This window comes from Loxodonta africana, chromosome 16 (assembly GCF_030014295.1).
Source record: "Loxodonta africana isolate mLoxAfr1 chromosome 16, mLoxAfr1.hap2, whole genome shotgun sequence".
NCBI classification, from domain to species: Eukaryota; Metazoa; Chordata; class Mammalia; order Proboscidea; family Elephantidae; genus Loxodonta; species Loxodonta africana.
Window position 1 is genome coordinate 67,181,781 of NC_087357.1, and position 20,501 is coordinate 67,202,281.

Sequence of the window (20,501 nt, forward strand, 5' to 3'; positions counted from 1 at the left end):
TTCTCTTATAGGCAGGTGTGTTTCATGGGGTGGGAGCCTGGATGCTGTGTGACCCGTGCCCCAGTCTGCACAACAGGAACCAGAGTAAATGATCAGAGAGAAATCCAGGTGATTTCAGAAAAAAATCCTTCCTCTTCTGGAGGCAGCAGGAAGGAGACCTGTGGAAATGAGGCCCCAATGGTGGAGGTGTTTGCTGTTCTTTCTGGTCCAGGGAGTTATCAGCAGGGGGACTTGGCTGGGGTCTAAGAGCTACACGAGGTCCCAGGTGACACATATGGTTTGCGCATGGCTACTGACTGCAAGGTTGGCGGCTTGAATCCACCTAGTGGTGCCACGAAAGAAACGCCTGGTGATCTACTTCCATTAGATTACAGTCATTGAAAAGTCTACGAAGCACAGTTCTACTCTGGCACACGTGGGGTTGCCATGAGTTGGTATGGACTCGATGGCAACGGGTTTGTTTTTTAAGAGCTGACAGCAAAATAAGGCAGAAAAACGAAAAAAAGGCATAAGGTGATAATCAATACACGGAGGGGACACAGGCTCAGCTCTGAGCCCGGCAGGGGACACAGAAGTGCAGCAAGGGCTCTGGCCTCAGGAAGCTCAGTCTGATTGGGGTAGATAAGGCCAGCCCCCCCCAAAAGACAGTAAGCCGTATCAGGCAGGCTGGCATGACTCAGTGTTACTTATCTGAGGCCCCGGCTGCAGTGAGGCGGTGGGGTGAATGGACAGAGCGGCTGGGCATTAGAACTGGGTTTGAGTCCCAGCTCCAGACTCGACCTCAACCTGACCTGGGAACCATGGCCTACCTGCTGGGTCTCAGGTTCCTCGTCTATGAAAAAGAGGATTGGTCTACATCTACATGGACTCTGACCACAATCTGAGTTTGTCCTGTGGAGGTGCAGATACCTGGGAGTCTGGGGTGAGTAGACGTGGTTAGGGAAGGCTTCTGGGGAAGGCGCATGAGCTGGGCCTCTGGTGAAGGAGTAATTGATCAGGTGGAAGCGAGAGGAGAGCAAGGCAAGCAAGGAAATACGAGCAGAGGCTCAAATGGAAGGACGCGGTGGGGGCCCAAAGACGGTGGGGAACTGGCCTCCCTGTGGCCAAGAGGGGTGGGAGAAAGAGATAAGTGGGCAAGAGTGGTGTCAGGTTACAGAGGCTCAGAAGCCAGGCAGAGAAGTTTAAATTGGCTCCATCGGAGGACAGGGCCATAGAGCGAGTTGGGGCAGGGCCATGATGTGATTAGGCCGCTTTTTAGCAGGATTAATGTGGCTGGGTGCTCAGAATGGCTTGGATGGCAGGAAGCCAGGGCCCAGGGAGGGTAGCTAAAAGACTGTTGTAATTTTTCTGGCATGGCGTAATGAGGGCTGGGAGTTGGGAGGAAACCTTGGGACCTGACTGCATTCAGGGGTGAGGAGGAAGCAGTCACCTTGAGAAGCAGCTGTTGTCTCAAAGGCCAGGGGAGAGACAGCAGTCTTCCTGCCTGGAGAGAACAGCTCAGGGTAGCTCAGCCATGCTTCTCCCTGGCTTCGGCTCCAGTAAGATCTCAGTTGTAATGGGGGCACAGGTGATGGTGCCGGCTGGGGACTGGGCTAAGGGCATACCCCAATCATGGTCATTCTACCTGCCATGTGCCAGGCCTATCCTAGGTGGAGGAGACGGAACAATGAGCAAACATGGTCTTCGATCCCTACTTCTAGCCTTTTGAGTTTGGCAATCACATTTGCAGGACTCAAATGGCACTTGAGAATAACCCTCTCGTTCTCGTTTGCCCAATTCTACTATTTATGGCCTTATAGGTAGTGGAAGTTCTTGACGGGGTACCAGAAAACCTCCCTGTTCTTGGGTTATAATAATACTATCCAGGGGCAGATCCAGGTTTTGTGGGGCCTCTCTAGAATTAAAAATTGTCATTAGCTGCTGTCAAGTCGGCCCTTGACTCATGCTGACACCCATGCACAAGAGAATGAAATGCTGCCTGGTCCCGTGCATCTCCATGATCAGCTGCAGATTGGATGGCTGTGATCCACAGGGCTTCCACTGGCTGATTTTCAGAACATCACCAGGCCTTTCTTCCTAGTCTGTCCTAGTCTGGAAGCTCCACTGAAACCTGTTCAGCATCATAGTAACATGCAAGTCTCCACGACAGGCAGGTGGTGGCTGCATATGAGGTGCACTGGCTGGGAGTTGAACCAGGGACTCCCACATGGAAGACTAGAATTCTACCACTGAACCACCACTGCCCTCACTTCAAAATTACAAATATAAAGTTGCTAGGACCTAGAAAGGGGCAAATGCAAGTGAGAGGTCCTGAAACTTAAACCTCATCAGCTTCACAGTCAATCCTATGACAATACTCACCATTTATTAAGTATATATTTATATGCAACTATTTTTAGTACTTTGTAACAACCACGGGGGATGGGCATTAGTATCTCCATCTTACAGATGAGGAAACATGCTCAGAGAGGTGACTCAGGATGCCACAGCCATAAGGCCAGGGAGTGGGGGCTGGGCTCTGGACTGGAGCTCTGGCCTCAAACATCTGAGCTGCTCCTTTTCAGTTGATGCCGGCAACCATCAGGCCCCTGGGCTACTGAGGATGGCTGTCATGGAAGGCGACCCATCTCTCTCTGGATTCCACTGTACCTTTGGAAGGCCTGGCCAGGTGTTCCCAGGACCCAGGGCTGGAGTAGAGACAGGGGGTTGTGTACTCTGTCCATCTCAGGGGACCACATGGTGTAGTCAGTCCTTCATCCCAGGGTCCATCCCAGCCTATTAGCAGAGGTCTACGATCCACCATCTCCATTGGGCATAGAGGGCTCAGGAACGTGGCCTATATACATAGGGAGCAGGGTACAACTGGGACAGCAAACCCTACGGGTGAGGACCAGTTTTTAAGATACACAAACCCAAGGTCTCACCGTAGATCTATGGGTTCCTGGCTGTATAACTGAGTCTCAGTTTCCTTACCTGTTGAATCACGACAGTAACCACTTCTTTGTATTTTACAACATGGTATCTTGTAGGGCAGTAAAGCTCCTGCTAGTGTCCAGCACACAGTAGCACTTACCTGAGAATGCTACAGTTGTTATCACTTCTAGTAGTTGCACACACACCTCTGATTCTGTATTCCCCCTTTGGAAGCTGAATAGTTTTCTAGGAATCCCTCCCACCCAGCAAACTTCCTGTCCCACAGATCCCAAAGGTCTCCAAGAACGAGAGAGGCCCCGGGGATAGGGGAGGCCAGGGCCTGCGCACCAGGACCCGCTCGCCCAGCGTGCACCCTCCCGGAGAGCTGCAGAAGCTAGGGGCCTCACACGTGCTTTAGCAGTACAAATCCCCCAGTCGGAGATTAGGCTGCGTGGGCCAGGGCCGCCGCAGCCCAGCCGGGCGAGGTGGGAGGAGACGCACCGGCCGCGAGCGCCCCTCTCGGCTCCTGGACCCACGAAAACCCGCAAGCGCGGCGACCCTGGTGCGAGGACTGCATTGTCTCCCGGCGGCCGCTTCCGCCAGCGCAGGCCTTGCTCTCGCTTTCCACGCCCATTTGTGCAGCCCACCTCTTCTCCGGCGTCTCCCCATCCGGAACTCTCAGGCGGGAACCCTAATCTCTGAGGAAGAGGACAGCCCACTCCCGGCTGCGCCGGGGTCCGGGCAGACCCTCCCGGGCCGGGCCCCGCTGCCCTGCCCTCGTCCCTGACCAGCCAGGCGGTGCCGTCCCCCCCACGCTTCCCCGGCCTGCGCTCCGCCTGCCCGGGCGCACCGGCGACAGTCTCCCGCCTCTCCTCCCTCCCCCGCACCGGTTCCCTACGTGGGGGACGTGCAGGGTGATGCCTGACTTTGGGGGATTTCACAGCGTCGCCCACCCCCTTTCCGGCGCGGGAGGGAGCAGCCGCCGCACCCCCCTCCCCGGCCCAGACGCACCGCCCGGCGCTGCAGTGGCGCACGGCAGCCAATGGGCGCGGAGGAGGTGGGCAGGCTCGCGACTGTCACCCGCCCGGAGACGGGAGCGCGGAGGGAGGGAGCGCGCGGAGCGGCCGCCTCGCCCCGGGCCGTGGGGGAGGAGCTGCGGGAGGAGGAGGAGGAGCCGCCCAGCAGCCGCCCGAGGACCACTGCTCGCCCAGGCTGCGGAGGACGGTCGCCGCCGGCCCCGCGCTCCGACCGCGAACATGATCGCCGCGCAGCTCCTGGCCTACTACTTCACCGAGCTGAAGGATGACCAAGTCAAAAAGGTGCGCCCCCGCCCCACTGCCGCCCCGGGCGCTCTGGCCGCGGCGTTACATTCCGGCATCCGCTCGCCGCCGGCTCCATCCTACGGCTCCCAGCCTCCCCCAGGCCTGCTTGCGGTTAAACTGCAGGGCGATGGGGAAAGGTTTTGCCCTTAGATTCTCCCCAGCCTTGGTAGTGTGTGCGTGTGTGTGTGTGTGTGTGTGTGTATGTATGTATGGAGTGAAGGGAGGAAGCCCAAGACTAGGCTGCTTGCTGCAGTGCCCTTGAAACGGACTGTGGATGTCACATGGGCCCCCGGGCAGTGCAGGGAGGTGGCTGCGTGGGGGCCAGCGAGCCTGTCCGCAGGGCCTGTTTGGAAGTGTCCGAGCGCCATGGGCGGAGGTGTCATCCTCGAGATGTTGGGGAGACGAACGAGCAGCAGGCGGGGGTGCCGGCTGGAGGCCAGGCATCCCATATGTGGAATTCCCGACGGAGAGCGCCGGGTGCCCGGGAAAAGCTGTTACCTGGGCACTCCCAGCTGTTGCGGCCGCTCATTTATCCGAGGACTGGGTGACCGACCTGGCTTCCCGGAACGGGGAGGGACACGGAGGCCACAGAAAACTTTGCCCATAGGCCTCAGGTCTGGAGCTGTCCGTCTGAATGGAATTTTTTATTCCCCTCTGTGGCCACTCTTTTAAGCTGTACTTTCAGCGAGCTCTGGGAGCTCAAATTAGAGACTGGTCATTTGACTGGGATGTAGGCCTTGACATGTATGTTGGTGACATGTGCGTGCTTGCATGTGAACGCATCTTCCTGTTCTTAATTGGGCGTTGCTGCCTTTGACATCTGTATAGAGCATAAAATATTTCCCCCTGGCAGAACTTAAAGGTGTAGCTCTCTTTTCTGCCAGTTTTGCTACTGTGTTTTCAAGAAAACAGCCTAGGCTGTAGGGAAAGACCCGTTTTATCAGCGCCAGGTCTGGCACAGGCATTTGACCCACCCACACTCCGCATGGGTGACGTTACTGCTGGGTAAGCTGCGTTGGACCGACAAAGTCAACTTGGCTTTGGTGTTTTCAAAGGAGTCCTACCTACAGGTGGGAGGCAGAAGCAACAAGACTTGATTTTTTGCCCTGCAAGCCACAGGATGGTCATCCCTTGCATACACCTAAAACGACCCTCTGGTGTGACACAATAGGAAATGGGCGGTCCCAGGGCAGTGACCTCATCAAGGTCACCCAGCAATTTACGGGCAGCGCCTGGGCGGGGGCCTTCCACCGCCTTCCACGGAGAACTTGACCAAGGCTCCTTCTGGAAATCAGCCGAGGGCAAGTGCTGAGAGACAGAGCCCCTGGGGGCTGCCATGGAGCTGTGCTGGGTGGGGCCTGAGTGGAGTGCTTAGGAGACTGGCCTGAGAATCAGCTGTAGGATTTCAGTGTGTAATCTGCCTTCTCTGGTTCACTGCTTTCCAAGGACCCTCACTGCTTTAGGCCATAGCAACTCTGGGGTTGTCAACCTGTGGGACTCACACTTGGCCCCATGGAGCACCCTGTGGAGCACCCCAGAGCTGCCTCCTGGCCACTGAGCTCGGGCAGCTATGCGTGTCCAAACTTGCATTTTACATGTGTTCTTCAGTCATGCTGTGCTTTGATTAATATCATTGAGGGTAGGGGGAGGATTAAGGTGGGGAATGGAGAGGGAGTCCTCCCAGTATTTCAGGGGCTGCCCAGAGCAGCCCTTCTCAGGGCCCTGTGCCTGCAGGCTGTGTTCTCTGTAGCTCAGGATGTCCCCACCTCTGGAGAGGGGGTGGGGCTGACCTTGGGAACTTCCACCACCACCTGTATGCCACTCGTCCCCCAGGGGTTGAGACTTGACTTGTACTCAGGGGATCTGTTTATCGGGCACAGCAGTGTCTAGTGTAGCTCCAGACCCCTCCACTCCCTGATTCACACATTCTGTCTGCCAGGCCCCTGTAGGTATCTGAGCATGTGTGACTTCTGAGTCAATTGATCCTTCAACCTCTCCTGAGGTTGTGATTCTGGCATCCCCTCCCTCTCTGGGCCTCAGAACCTTGCTGGAGGAGGGTCTGAGGCCAAAACTTGGGCCAGATAAAATTATTTAAGAAAAGGAGAATCTTAACAACAAGTTGGCTTTCTTGCCCCTCGCCAGGAACTACTTATGCTGCTTTCTGTGGAGGGGGTGAGAATCCCTGCCAGGGGTCACCTCGGCCTGTGTAATGGGCTGTGGAGCACTGCTGTCCCTGGGTGTGGTCTCTGGGAAGCTTCCCCGGCCTCCTGAGCACATAGCAGGTGCTTTTCGTGATGACCTGGACAGCTGTCCCCACCCCTGCATGGCAGATGCTGGGGGACTGCTTCTGCTCTCAGGGTGCTCAGCACTTGTCAGAGACCAACCCCTCCCACCCACCACTCACTGTGATAAAGTCTGGGTGAGAATGCAGAACTCAGCCTTGTACATCCTGTGGGGGCAGGGACCTGCCTACAACACCATGGAGACCCAGTGAGGGTAGCCCGCTTAGGCGGCCATGATGATTCAGCCAGCCCTCCAGCCTTAGGTAGGTTCCCCCCACCCCCAAGGGAACAGCAGGTCTTCAAGGCATTTCCCACCATACCCCAGCGTGTGCCCTCTGGCAGGGAGATGGGAGAGGGGAAGGTTTTCAGGATTACTGGGATACAAAGGGAGTCATTTCTCTCCCTGTTGCCTGTGAGGCACATCTGTAATTCAGCATCATGAAACATATCCAGGGTTGAAACTGTTCAAGTGTCTCATTCCCCGCTTGCAGACCCACTTTCCAAACAGCCTCTCCATAAAAAAAGTATCAGTAAATACAGTTAATAGGGTGCATTAGGCTGGACTAAGCGCAAAACACGTAATTTCCTTTCACTCCTCTAGTGCTTTTAGGAGGAAAAGAAGGTGGATGTGTGCTCGTGAAAGATTCATTTATCAGGATCCCAGACATCTAATTCTGCAGCTGGAGGCTGGGTTCTTTGACCCCAAAGTAACTTTTAACATGCCTCTCCTCTGGCCAGCTTCTTCCACTCGGTGAGGCCATCAGGAGCCTGGAGGAGGGTGAGGGATTGCATAGCGTGCTGTTTGTTTAGGGAAGAAAGATGGGTCCGCGGAGGCCAGAGGTTGGCCTCTAAAGAAAGGCTGGACTTCCTTTTCTCCAGGCCGCCGGATGGTGAGCAGACGCCAGTGGGTTTTCTCCCATTTGGTCCCTACGACTCCAAGTCATCACCACTATGCAGGTGAACTAACAGGTGTGATATGTGCAGTGGCTGGCTGACCCAGGGGTCCTGGAGTGCTGGCCCAGGAGGACAGGCAACGGTATGCTTAGCCTCAAAGGGCCACCCCAGGTCTGTTTCCTCTGAGCCTGGATGTCCCAGCCGCAAAAGTGAACATAAAAAACGTTCCTTATTGATCAGGGATGTGAGAGATGAGATTTAGAAAATGTCTCGTGCCCCTTTCCACTCTGGTGCTGGGAAAATATCCAGATTCACTTCTCTTTGGTGAATCTTTATTTCATAAATGCCATCTCCTGCACCTTTGATACTCCTAGCTGCGTCGCTTCATTCGGTTTGATAATTCGGGAATGTCGTGAGGGAGTAAACTGGGAAAGCAGTGGGTATGAAGGGCTTTCACATCTGGCCACGCCGCACAGTCCTCCCACGCTCCTGCTGTTCTCTGGAGAAGGCAGGGCAGCTTTCCCCCCAAAAGACTGATTGAGCGTGACTGGCGCTGTCTCCCAGTATGTCTACAGCAGGGAGTCCTGGCTGACAGTAGCCAATGGAGTCAGCTCTGAGCATGCCTGAGGATGTCCTGGGGAGATTGGGTGGAGAGAAAGCCAGGCACCTCTGCAGCCGTGAAGCAGTCCTGGCCAGACCAGACTGCTGGCACCTGCTTATCAATTTGAGGACCTTTAGAATCAAATCTGCTCATGGGGACTCACTTCAAAAGTGTCTGCTGAGTTATTATGTGCAGGCTACTGTGCTAGGACTGGCTGACAACTCTAAACCAGGCAGGACTGACCCCTGTTCTCATGGAGCATAAGTAATTATTTGCTCTCTGTGATAAGTGCAAAGCCTAAAATGCTATGTGAGCATGTAAGGAGGGGTGTCAGACCTTGGGTAGGAAATAATAGGGACTGCTGAGTGAGGACTAGGCTCTAGATGTTGGCCTGGTAAGTGGCTTGGAAGCTGCCCTCTGTCCCTACTCCCAGACCTGGGGACGGAGGGCATGGCGATTACATTAGTTGGGGTAGGAGGACAAGCTAACCGCCTGTAACAGCAGGATCCTATGAAGCCACTTAAACACTGGATAAGTCACTTAATTCACATTGTATCTGATCTTAAAGAAAAATAGGTAAAAATTTTAATTGATAGGCTTTTGCCACTAAAAATAACATTGATTTCTGGTAGACAGTACAAATCGGGATAGTATACTTAGAAACTAGAGATTCTGTTCACAGGGTCTGGAAGCCAACCTAGAGGAGATCAGTGACTTTCCAAAGGTCATAAGACAACCAGGAATAGGGTCTAGAGGGCTGTTCTGGCTCTGTGTTTCTTTCCTTTAGGAGAAAAAAAAAAATCAGCTTTTGTTGATTTTAATGGTTTACCTTGGAACCTGAATTTTAATTCTCTTCCCCCACAAAGCAATAAATATGAGTTAATTTTTTTATTATGAAATATTTTAGATGCATAAAAATATTGAGGTTAACGTAACAAACCCCTGTGTATCCGTTACTCAGCTTGAGAAATAAAGCGTTATAGACACAGTCGGGGCCCCTTGTATACTTGTTTTTTATCTCGTTTGCTTCCCCTCCCACAATAGGTGACCTGTGTTCTGAATTTGGTTGTTATCATTTCCATGCATGTTTTTATACTTTTATTACATATGCATGTGCCTATAAGCAAGACAGAGTATTGGTTTATATGGTTTTAAGGTTTTTCAAATGGCGTCATACTATATTCCTCTGCGGCTCACCTTTTTTAGTTCAACATTATGTTTCTGAGATTTTCCAGTGTTTATCTGTCACTCTAGTTCATTTCTTTAAACAGCTATATGCTCTTTCAATGTGTAGATAAACCACAATTAATTTATCCATTTTGCTTTGGATGGATATTTGGGCGTCTCATTTTTCAAATGCCAAACAGCGTGCCAGGGAACCTTCTTGGGCACATCTTCAGCACCCTTGCAGGAGTTCCTTTAGGCTCTAGGTTTTGTGCCTGGGGCTGGAATTGCTAGGTGGAGGGGCCTGTGCTTCTTCCCATTTACAAGATTTGGCCAAATGACTGTCCTCAGGAGGTCACTGCGAGTTTACACTCCCATCGGAAATGTGTGTGAGTTCCCGTTGCCCCACGCCAACCGTTGAAAAATTTTTGATAGATAATTTTTAAAGAGACTGCTTCTTTTCTCTGTCATTTCCATTGACATTAAGGCATTCGAGCCCAGTTTAAAATTAACCCATTTCCTCATTCGTCTTATCAAACAGAGCCCTTGTTGCGAAGTATTGCTGAGTTAAGTTGACAGCTCTCCCTGTGAGCAGTGCCAGCTCCATTGACTGCTGGCACTAAAACATTTGCACAGTTCTGATGGGGGGGGCGGTGGTAGATGCAGAGAAAGGCTTATGAGGACTCTCTGTGACCCTTTGTACTCCGTTAAACTTTTCTGGGAATTAAAACACACACCCGTGCTTTAGCTCACCCTTTCTCTCTTCCTGGGTGGACCTGACCTGGGCAGGCTTATCAGTCTTCTGAACATGCCCTACTCTGTTCAGAGAAAACCCCAGCCAGCAGCCTCTCTTAGAAGCTCTTCTGTAAAAGGAGAGGGTGGCTGTATCCCTGCAGCAGGGAAGAAAAGTGAAGTCTGCAGCCCTGCACTTTGCAAACTGAGAGTATGTTGGCTGGCCATCTTGATTCGGTGCCTGTTTACAGCCTCACAGGCCGATAAGACCTTGAAGGTGCCTGAGAGGGAAGCAGGGGTATTTATTGTATGCCTAATAGGTTCCTGTCTTTCTCTTAACGTGGGTCTCGTTAGATAATTAGTGGTAGTAATACTAATTGAAGCCAACATATAATGCCTGTCACATCTTTTTGCCAAGTACTGTGTCAGAGGCATCATGAATGTTACCTCCTTTAACCCTCACAGTGCCCCCGTGGGGTAGGTACTCTTACGATCTCTACTTCTGGGTGAGGACCCTGAGACAGAGGCAGTAAGCAATGGAGCCAGCATCCAGACTCATCCAGTTTGATGGCAGAGTCCCAGCTGTATTTTATTTTTTTTGAGATATACTTCACATACCATAAAATCTATCCTTTTGAAGTGTACAGTTCAGTGGTTTCTAGTACATTCCCAACATTGTACAGCCATCATCACCATCTGATCCCAGAGCATTTTCATCACCCCAAAAAGACACTCTATATCCAGTAGCTGTCATTCCCCATTCCTTCCTCCCTCTAGCCCCTGGCAACCACTAATCCATTTTCTGTCTCTATGGATTTTTTTTTTTTTATGGATTTGTTTGTTCTGAACTTTTCATATAAATTGAATCATACAATATGTGGCTTTTTGTGACTGCCTTCTTTAACTGAGCATAATATTTTTGAGGTTTATGCATGTTGTAGCATGTATCAGTTCTTCACTCCTTTTTATGGCAGACTGATATTCCATTGTATGGATGTACCACATTTTGTCTGTCCATCTGTTGATAGATGTTCGGGTTATTTCTATTTTTTGGCTATTGTGAATAGTGTGGCTGTGAACACCCATGGACAAGCTTTTATGTGAACATAGGTTTTATTTCTCTTGGGCGTATACCCAGGAGGGCTATTGCTGGGAGAGTCCCTGCTTTTAACCACCCTGAGGGAGGGAAATATCATCTCCATTTAGAAATGAGGAAACTGAGGCTCCTCCCACCAAGTGGTGAGGTCACTTGCCAACAGCCACAGAGCTCATAAGTGATAGGGCCGTGAACACAATCAAAACCCTTGACCTAGAAACCATATCACTTCCAACTCACAGGGACCTTATGGGACAGAGTAGAACTGCCCCATAGGGTTTCCGAGGAGCACCTGGTGGATTTGAACTGCCAGCCTCTTGGCTAGCAGCCGTAGCTCTTAACCACTATGCAACCAGGGTTTCCATACCACTCCTAGCTCCTTCATTTTGCAGTTTAGGGAAACTGATATCCAAGGAGTGAAATAGCTGGTGGAGGAGGACAGAGCTGGGCTCAGGACTCTCCAGGTCCCCTGACTCCCACCTCTTGTTCCTCCCCAACACCAGCACATTGACTTGAGCTTCCTCATCTCCCTAGCTGCTCATTGCTGACCAACCCCTCCACTTGGGAAGGAAATGGGCCCAATAAAGCTATGTGTAGTGAGATGTTAGAGATTTCCCTCTCGTTTTTCAAATCTCACCCTGTACTCTATTCACTGTCTTCCCCACCTCCTATACTTGTTTGCATTTAAAAGAGGAGCCTGAGGAGGACAGTGCTTAACTTGAGAGAAGACCCCTGCTCTCCACCCTGTAATGCCCATTCCTAGAGGGTGTGTTCAGTGTTCTCTCCCAGCCTCTGCCTGGCCATATTATAAGCAGCTGTTGATTTCACTGATTGATAAATACATGGGGTTTGCCTTTGGCCAAGTTATTCAACCAGACCTCATTTCTCTGATGTCTCCTGGTGCCTTCCAGGACCCTTTCTAGGTGGGTAGGGTGAGTGGAGTAGGAGACCCGGGCCACTATTGTAATACAGATATCACCTCACATTTTGCAAAGTTGTGTTCCATTTACAAAATGCCTTCACATGTCGGGTTTAGTTTGGTCTTCCAGCAAGCCTGGGTGGAGGTATTTTTTTCTGCTTCTTACCTATTGGACAAGCAAGACTCAGTAAGCGAAATTGTTATAGCCTTGGTCTCATGGCCGAAAACAGTAGTGCCAGGATGTGGACACAGGACTGTCTGAAACCAGTGAGCAGTCGCCATGCTTGCAGGACCAGGACTGGCTTCAGACGCCAGTGCAGGGCTCATTCCACTACATACAGCAGCCTCCTGGTAGACACCGTCCACCCAAGGCTCCCTTAGTGGGGATGTGTCTGAAATATTAGAGCTGTGCTGGCCAGCTCGGTAGCCACCAGCTGCATGTGACTATTGAGCACTTGACATGTGGTGAATCTAACTTGATATGTGCTGTGAAGTGTAAAATACATGGAGAATTCGAAGACTTTGACAAAAAAAGTAATAAAATATCTCATTAAAAATAAAAAAATACTGATTGCATGTTGGAAACATATTTTGAATATACTGGGTTAAAGAAAATATAGTATTAAAGTTAATTTTACCTGTTTCATTGAGTCTTTTAAATGTGGCTACTAGAAATTTAAAAATACATGAGTGGCTTGCATTATATCTCTGTTGGATAGTGTTCTGCTAAGCAGTGAATTTATGGCTCAGGAGTTTGGACAGAGGCACTCTGCATTCAAACAATGGTTCCTGTGAGCCCTTGGGCCTCAGTTTTCTTGTCTGTAAGATTGTTAGTTGCCGTTGAGTTGGTCCCTGACTCTTGGCGAACCCACGCACAATGGGATTGGATGGTTGTGATCCATAAGGTTTTCCCTGACTGATTTTTTAAAAGTAAATCTTTTAAAAAGTAGACTTTTTCATAGTCTGTCATAGCCTGGAAGCCCTGCTGAAGCCTGTTCAACATCACAGCAACATGCAAGTCTCCACTGATAAATGGGGGGTGGCTGCGCGTGAGGTGTACTGGCCGGGAATGGACCCAGGTCTCTTTCATGGAAGGTGAGAATCCTACCACTGAACCACCACTGCCCCCCAGTCCATAAGATTAGGAGGCTGGAATCCGTTATATCTAAAGACTCCTCCAATTTCAACAATGTCGTTAAGTACCCATCAAGCTCTCTGGGCCTCAGTTTCTGTACCTATCAGATGGCGTAAATAATTGCTGATCCACCTGCTTATGGTGAGAATAAAATTAGAGAATGGAAGTGGAAACACTTTGAAAGTCTACAGAGCTGTACAAATGCCAGGTGTTATCATTGCTACTCACCCTGAATATACCTGTTGCTATTGTTGCTGTCGGGCTGGCCCTGACTCCTGGCGACTTCCGTGTAACAGAATGAAATGTTGCCTGGTCCTGGGTCACCTTCATGATGGTTTGTATGTTTGAGTCCGTTGTTGTGGCTCTTGTGTCAATCCATCTCATTAAGGGTTTCCTTCATTTATGCCGACCCTCTGCTTGCCAGACATGGTGTCCTTTCCTAGCAGTTGGTCTTTCCTGATGAAGTGTCCAAAATAAGCAAGCCAGAGTCTCTGTTCTCACTTCTAAGGAGCATTGTGGTTGTATTTCTTCTCAGGCTGATTGGTTCATTCTTCTGGCATCTTGAGTAGCCAGATGGGGGATTGCAGCTTTCTAGATAACAGAGGGTAGGTGGCCAGTGCCCTGAGCTGGGGCAGGGATCCTGGGTACCATTCTGCCTTTGCCCCTAATTGTATGTGAGAGGGTGAGAGTCCACAGACCACCTGCATGTCCATTTTCTCATTGGCCAAATAGATGAAAATGACCCCATGGATTTCTGAAAAACCTGTGTCCTGAGAAAGCACAAGTGCCATGGCATTCCTTGTGTACGCCATATGTGAGGGCGAAAGGGCAGGCTTTCATGATTGCTGTGTGACTGATGGAAAAACTGAGTCACGGGGAAGTCGAGTCACAGGGGGAATCGTAGCTGGAAGAGGCCCCGGGTCTTTTGACCTCTAGCCCCAGCGTTTGGAGAGTGAGCAGTATTTGGATTAGGGTTTCATAGTGAAAGTAAAACTACTTGTACTTCAGGTCTTCCTGTCCCTCACGTCTGGAAGTGCCTGGAACATTGGGAGTTAGGAGCCCAGAGGTTGGCCCCTTCCCAAGCCATTGACCGGGAGGCTGAGAATTAAGCCTGTTGATCTTGCCATGCCACATTCCAGGGCTGTACTTTTCCCTTGAAGGGACTGCCTTTATTTTTAGCTAGTTCATTGTGACAGCTTTGTTCTCATCATGGGCAAGAACTTGGCTGCTCTCACCAGCCAGGAAGCGCCTATTAATGTGTGCCAAGGCCATCAGGAGGACCTTGGGTTATGGCCTAACACTGGTCCTCATAGCAAGAGGCATCTGGGGAATAAGAGCAGGGTTGCTGAGTTTGCAGATGCTGAGCCAGTGGTGGTATGGGGGTGTTGGCGATTCAGTGGTAGAATTCTCACCTTCCACACAGGAGACCTGGGTTCGATTCTGGGCCAGGGCACCTCTTGCACAGCCACCGCTCATCTGTCGGTGGAGGCCTTCGTGTTGCTATGATGCTGAGCAGGTTTCACTGGAGCCTCCAGACTAAGATTAGGAAGAAAGGCCTGGTGATCTACGTCCAAAAATCAGCCAGTGAAAACCCAGTGGATCACAGTGGTTCGAGCTGCAACCTATCACGGGGGCGGCGCAGGATTGGGCAGCATTTCATCCGTTTTCATGGGCTGGCCGTGAGTAGGGGCCGACTTGACCAGCTGCTAACAACAGGATGGTGTTGTACCAGTTGCTGGGTACATGGGGCAGATTGCTTAACCAGAAGCCTCAGGCTCCTTTTGTGTCAGACGCGGTAGGTATCGCCTGTCTTGCACATTGTGCAAGTTTGGCTCGTGGCAGGGTGAGGTGCCCAGCGTGGGCCCCACCCCCAGTTCCTATTACACTTCCGTTCCCCAAACCTCAAATTCCTCATCAGTAGTGGGGTTCCCAATTTCTTCATGGCTTGTTGTGAGTAAACAAAATTGTCATATGAACAGTACGTGGTGCTTACTAGGTGCTTAGTTCATGTTCATTGAAACTGAACCAACTGTTCAGAAGCATAAATTAAAAAAAATTTTTTTTATTTCTCATTGAAAAACTTATGCACATATTGTTTTGTGACATTGATTGCAATTCCCACAGTGTGACAGCATGCTCCCCCTTTTCACCCCAGGTTCCCTGTGTCCATTTGTCTAGTTCCTTTCCCTTCCTGCCTTCTCGTCCTGCTTTTGGACAGGAGCTGCTCATTTGGTCTTGTATAGTTGATTGAACAAAGAAGCACATTCCTCATGTGTGCTATTTTTTGTTTTACTAAAAAAAAAAGAAAAACCAAACCCATTGCTGTCGAGTTGATTCCAACTCACAGCGACCCTATAGGACAGAGTAGAACTGCTCCATAGGGTTTCCAAGGAGCAACTGGTGGATTTGAACTGTTGACCTTTTGGTTAGCAGCCATAGCTCTTAACCACTATGCCACCAGGGTTCCCCTTTGTTTTATAGGCCTGTCAAATCTTTGTCTGAAAAGTGGATTTCGGGAATGGCTTCAGTTCTGGGTTAGCACAGCGTCTGGGGACTGTGGTTTCTGGGGTTCCTCCAGCCTCTGTCAGACCAGTAAGTCTGGTCTTTTTATGCAAAACTGAGTTCTGTCCTGCATTTTTCTCCTGCTTTGTCCAGGACTCTCTGTTGTGATCCCTTTCAGGGTGGTCATTGGCGGCAGCTGGGCACCATCCAGTTCTTCTGGTCTGAACTATTGGAGTCTCTGGTTCATGTGGTCCTTTAGTCCTTGAGGCTAGTATTTTCCTTGTGTCTTTGGTTTTCTTCATGCATAAATAAAATTATAGATAAGGCGCAGAAAAATATTTAAGAGCCTTAAAAAGGACACCGGGAAAAGGAAAACTCCACAGTGTAACATTTTAAAGTGCCTAAGGGGTCATTTTGCTTTAGGCCTATTTACACACAGGTCTTTCCCTCTGGAGCCTCTAACGTGGCACTTACTTTACAAAACACGTTTTCCTTTGGTGACTTTAAGGTAATTCAGCAGTCTCGGGGAGGCTTGGCTGGGAGAGTAAGAATCCTGATTGTCTTTAGGGTGCCTCATGTTCCTCTGGGGCTTAGCTGTGAATTGGAAGTGCTGTGAGGGGAAGGAGGGAGTTAGAAAACGCCTGGAACTTACCACACCTCAGAGAGAGGCCTTCGTCCTGGCCCAGGCTGCCATGAGACCGAAGTGAGGAGGCAGGTGCGGGGGGGAGAAGGGCTGGACCGTTTGGAGAACAGGAGTCTCTGGGCCTTATCTAAGCCAGCAAACCCTTCTGGAGACCTTCCTGAGTTAGGCGTCACCGAAGGCTTTCCGCCCAGGTCAGGAGTCACACAGCCCAGCCAAGAAGCTTCCCAGTGGCACTGTCCTGAGACCCCTGGCGGGGGGGACAGAAAGGGCCTAGAAGCCATGGCCCCCACACCCGTGTCTCTCACAGTCTAGCTGGAGATGCAGACCATGTGCCTGTTGCTGCAGAGCCCGGGAGAGACTTACACATGGCGGTGCACCACCAGGGAAAGCTCGTAGGAACGAGCTTAGTGGGTGCCTGCGGCTGAGGGGATGCAGAGAAGTTGAGTGGACAGTGTGGGTGGGGCAGATCATGGCGTATGCTCCGGAGGAGGAGGTGAGCCTAGAGATGGTCTTTGGGTAAAAGAAGGGATGGGAAAGCAGAGTGGACTGTGGATCTCTAAGGAGCTTTGGAGGTGAAACAACACTGTTTGGAGTTGATGGCTCTCATATAGAACCCCATGGGTCAAAGGTGTCTCCCCTCGTGGCCAGTTCCCTCCCTGTTCAGAGACTGGCAGCCAAGAGTAGGACAGAATGTAGGTTCCCTGGGCACCACCCGCAGCAGTGAGGTGGGGCTGGGCCGCCTGCAGAGCCACGTGCAGACAGGAAGAAGGCTGGGGCCTTGCTTGGCCAGGAGGAGGGACTGGGGTGGCACAAACCAAAAAGGAACACTTGGTTGGCCCAGGGCCTTGGCTTGCTCTGCTTTGAACTTCCTGCCCAGGATTGTGTCAGCGAGCAGAGCAGACAGCTCATAGCTTGTGTGATCCTAGCTGGAGGGTGACCGAGGCCTCTTACAAGTCCACCGGCACAAATGCTGTCTGCCCGGAAGCTACGCTGCTTCCGGAGTGGATGGAGCTGTGGCACCAATGCCGTTCGTGTTCCTGCCTCTCTCTGTACCATGAAGCTCTGGCCTGAGTCTTCCCAGGCTGAGCAAGAAGGGTGCAGAGGAAGGAACTTAGTGTCCACCTGGTCCTCTTGTTGAGGAGGGTTTCTCCTTGGCCAGTCATGTAAGCTCTCCGGGCTCAGATGCATCCTCTGGGAATTGGAAGTGATGGTTCCTGCCCCGCTTATCTGGGTGGGACTGAGAAGACTGACATGTAAAAGTGCTCTGGAAAGTCTAGAGGCCTTTGTAGATGAAAGTTTCGTGGAGACAGCACACTAGGGGTGGGGAGACTGAGATGCTGGCAGGATGACAAAGCCAGAAGTCAAGCCTGGGCATCTGCGTTGCCCATCCGTGCCTGAACCAGGCAGTGTCCTGAGGAACTCTTAAGTGTTACTCTGCTAGTTAGAGTCTGAGAGGTAGTTCCCAGCGAAAACAGGAAGGGGGAGTTAAAGTTTCAAAGGAGAGAGTGTCTGTGATATGATTCCATCTCTGTAAAATGAAATAAGCAAACCAGTCCCTGTGTGTGTGGGTGTTTGTTTAGCTATGAAGAAGCCCTAGAATATACAGCTCTATTAACAGGGATAGCTCTGGGGAGACTAGGGGGAAGAACTCATACTTTTTACTTTGTGCATGTTTGTGTTGGTTGAATATATTTTTTACGATATGTGTAAAATACTATTACAGTTTAGGAAAAAACTAATTATACAGTACAAATGTTTCTCAGGAATTTTGCCCAAATCTCTCATGGGCCATGGTTTCAGGCAAATTTTCACCTAGCTTTTGTTGTGTCTTCTACAAAGTGGATCAGTAACGTTTGGCAGTCAGTGTAATTTTTTAAGTATTTAGGCAAAAGGCGTTTGGGACACATGGTTAGGACACTTAGGTGTGGGAGGGAGAGATATGATACTTGGTGCTTTTTTCTCAACACTTTATTAAAACTCTCACATTACCCTCTGGGGTGTAGGTGTTACTATCCTCATCTTAAAAACGAAGAAACCAAGACTCTAGAAGTTAAGCACCTTGTCCAAAGTCACACAGCTAGTAAATGGCAGGTACTGGATTTGAACCCCGCTGTCCTCCACAGTCTTTGGAGAAAGAATAGAAATGCAGAGGAGAGTGGAAATGCCTGAGGAGAAGACCCGAGTGAGAGAGTCTAGACCCAGCCGCCACTTAGAAACCATGTGACTTTGCGCGAGTCACTGGGTTTCAACTTCCTCTCCTATAAATTGGAGGTAATTATGTCTTTCCTGCCTACCTCGCTGAGTTAGTGTGCAGCCAGAAAGAGAGCTCACATACTAAGCGCCTACCTCATGCCCAGCACTTTGCACCTGTGAGCTCATTTCATCTCTTTTTGTGATGTTCAAATGGGATAATGTATGTGAAAGCCCTTTGTATAAAAGGCACAGCCCTCTGTACATGTGAGCTAGTGTTAATAATAATAATCACCCTGAATGTGTTCTCTCCTGAGCCAGTGTGGTTAAGAAAGGGAAGTCAGCCCGGTGTCGAAATCTCTGCCCTGCCATTAACCAAGCCTGCGTCTTTGCCTTTCACCACCAGCTCCCTGTTTCCTTTGCAAATAAGAAACCCCACTTGGGAAGTTCATTTTCAAGGCCTGCACCAGCAGCTTCGGTAATACCTGTTGCCTCCGCTTCATTCTTGATCCTTGTGGGAGAGTGGATGAGAGTTGGGGTGAACACTTTCCATGGCCGTGCCTCCTCCACAGGGGGTGAAAATGCCAGGTCACCAGTGGTTACCATCCCTTCCTGCTGCATCCAGCCTGTCCACTTGGGCATGTCCAGTCTTGAATTAGGCTTTTGGCCATCTCCCTTTTTGCTCCTGGGTCTGTTTGACCATGCTCTGTTGGGAGCAGGAGGTGGGGCTGTGGTTGGGACACAGAAACATTTGTGCATTTAGCTGAGTGCTGGGCATTTGGTTTTTTCATGAGCTGGAAGACTCAGGCCAGGGGGCTTGGCGAGGCTGAGTCCTCTCTGCTGATGTCTCCTCCCTCTGCCATGTTCCAACTTCTGGAGCTGCTGAGAGCTTCAAGACACTCTTGGCCCACGTGAAGCGTAATCCAGACAAATATTTGGGTGGTATTTGGGCAAGTGCCCTGCCCTGTGCAGCTGACTCAGCTCCTATCCTCATGAGAAGGGCTCTTCTTCAGGGGATGGGAGAGAGACCCTGGTGACTGGAAGGCTCTTTATCAGTCTCGGACAAGAGTGTGCGGGGCCTAGCTTCACGTGTGGTGTCTGGGGCCTCTGTACCCCATTTCCTTCCCAGCCTGACCAAAATCCCACACACTCATTTTGGTCACCATGTGTGAATGTGAGCACTTGTGGGCTTGTGAACACTTATGTCCTATGACCTCCCAAATGCTTGAGGCTTGTAGCTAGATGGCCATCAGAGGAACTAGTATGTGCTGCCCCCTCCGTCACCAAGATATATGGGCTGACTGAAAGGTTGGAGGTTCGTATTCACCAGAGGCACCTTGGAAGAAAGGCCTGGCAATCTACTTGTGAAAAATAAGCCCTTGAAAACCCTAAGGAGCACAGTTCTACTCTGACACACATGAGGTCGGCATGAGTTGGAGGCAGCTGGTTTTTGGGGATTAGGAAAGAAAGGAGGGATTCTTTGGGCTCTGATGACGATTGACCAGAGCAGTAAAGCATATCCTAAGAGAATAGGAAGAATCGTGGAAATGTGAGGGGAAGTGGGGGGCAGGAGAGGGAGGGAGGGAGGAAAAGATCTGGAGATGCTGTGGAGACAGAAACTTGAAGGGCCACAGACGTGGGCCAGATCCCCAAGGCCCAGAAGTCAGCCTTCTCCTGGCTGCATCCCTCCCACAGTCTCTCCTCTCCTGGGCTTCTGGCCCTCTCTTCTGTAAGGAAGAGCTGCTCTCTCCCCACTTTTCTTGGAGAGTGCAGCCTTGGCGCAGATGGGCAGTGGTGATTTTCCCTCTGCCCTGCCTTCCTCCTTCCACCCTCCGCCGCTCATTCTCGGCCTCTTTCCCAGGCTGGCAGGGGCAGGGCGATGGCAGAGGCAGCCTGGCCAGGTGCCAGGGAAGTTGACCTGAACAAGGGAAGGAGGTCTTATGGTCAGCACAGCACTGGGCACTCTGAGGATCTTCTGCAAACCTCTCTTGGATGTGTGCTTGGCTCTGATGCTTCCAGACCTCTTACACTCCGTGCAGTGCATATTTGCTGAGTTTCACACCAGATACCTGCCTGGCTGGGTGGCGTGGGAATACTAGAGGGGGTGC

The 20,501-nt window shown here is 50.8% G+C and overlaps 1 protein-coding gene across 2 annotated transcripts in view; it reads left to right on the forward strand.

Moving 5' to 3' along the window:
• The first annotated feature begins 762 nt into the window (after positions 1–762).
• Positions 763–20,501, forward strand: part of HK1 (hexokinase 1) — an 83,072-nt gene continuing 63,333 nt past the window's right edge. The window contains exon 1 of one of the 2 annotated variants that reach the window (XM_023547024.2): positions 763–922. In XM_023547024.2, coding sequence (XP_023402792.1) covers positions 863–922 — 60 coding nt within the window. In that variant the 5' untranslated portion in view covers positions 763–862. Of the gene's footprint in view, positions 923–4,154; positions 4,233–20,501 lie in introns of those variants that run through there. The other variant, XM_003409039.4, reaches the window with a different exon arrangement.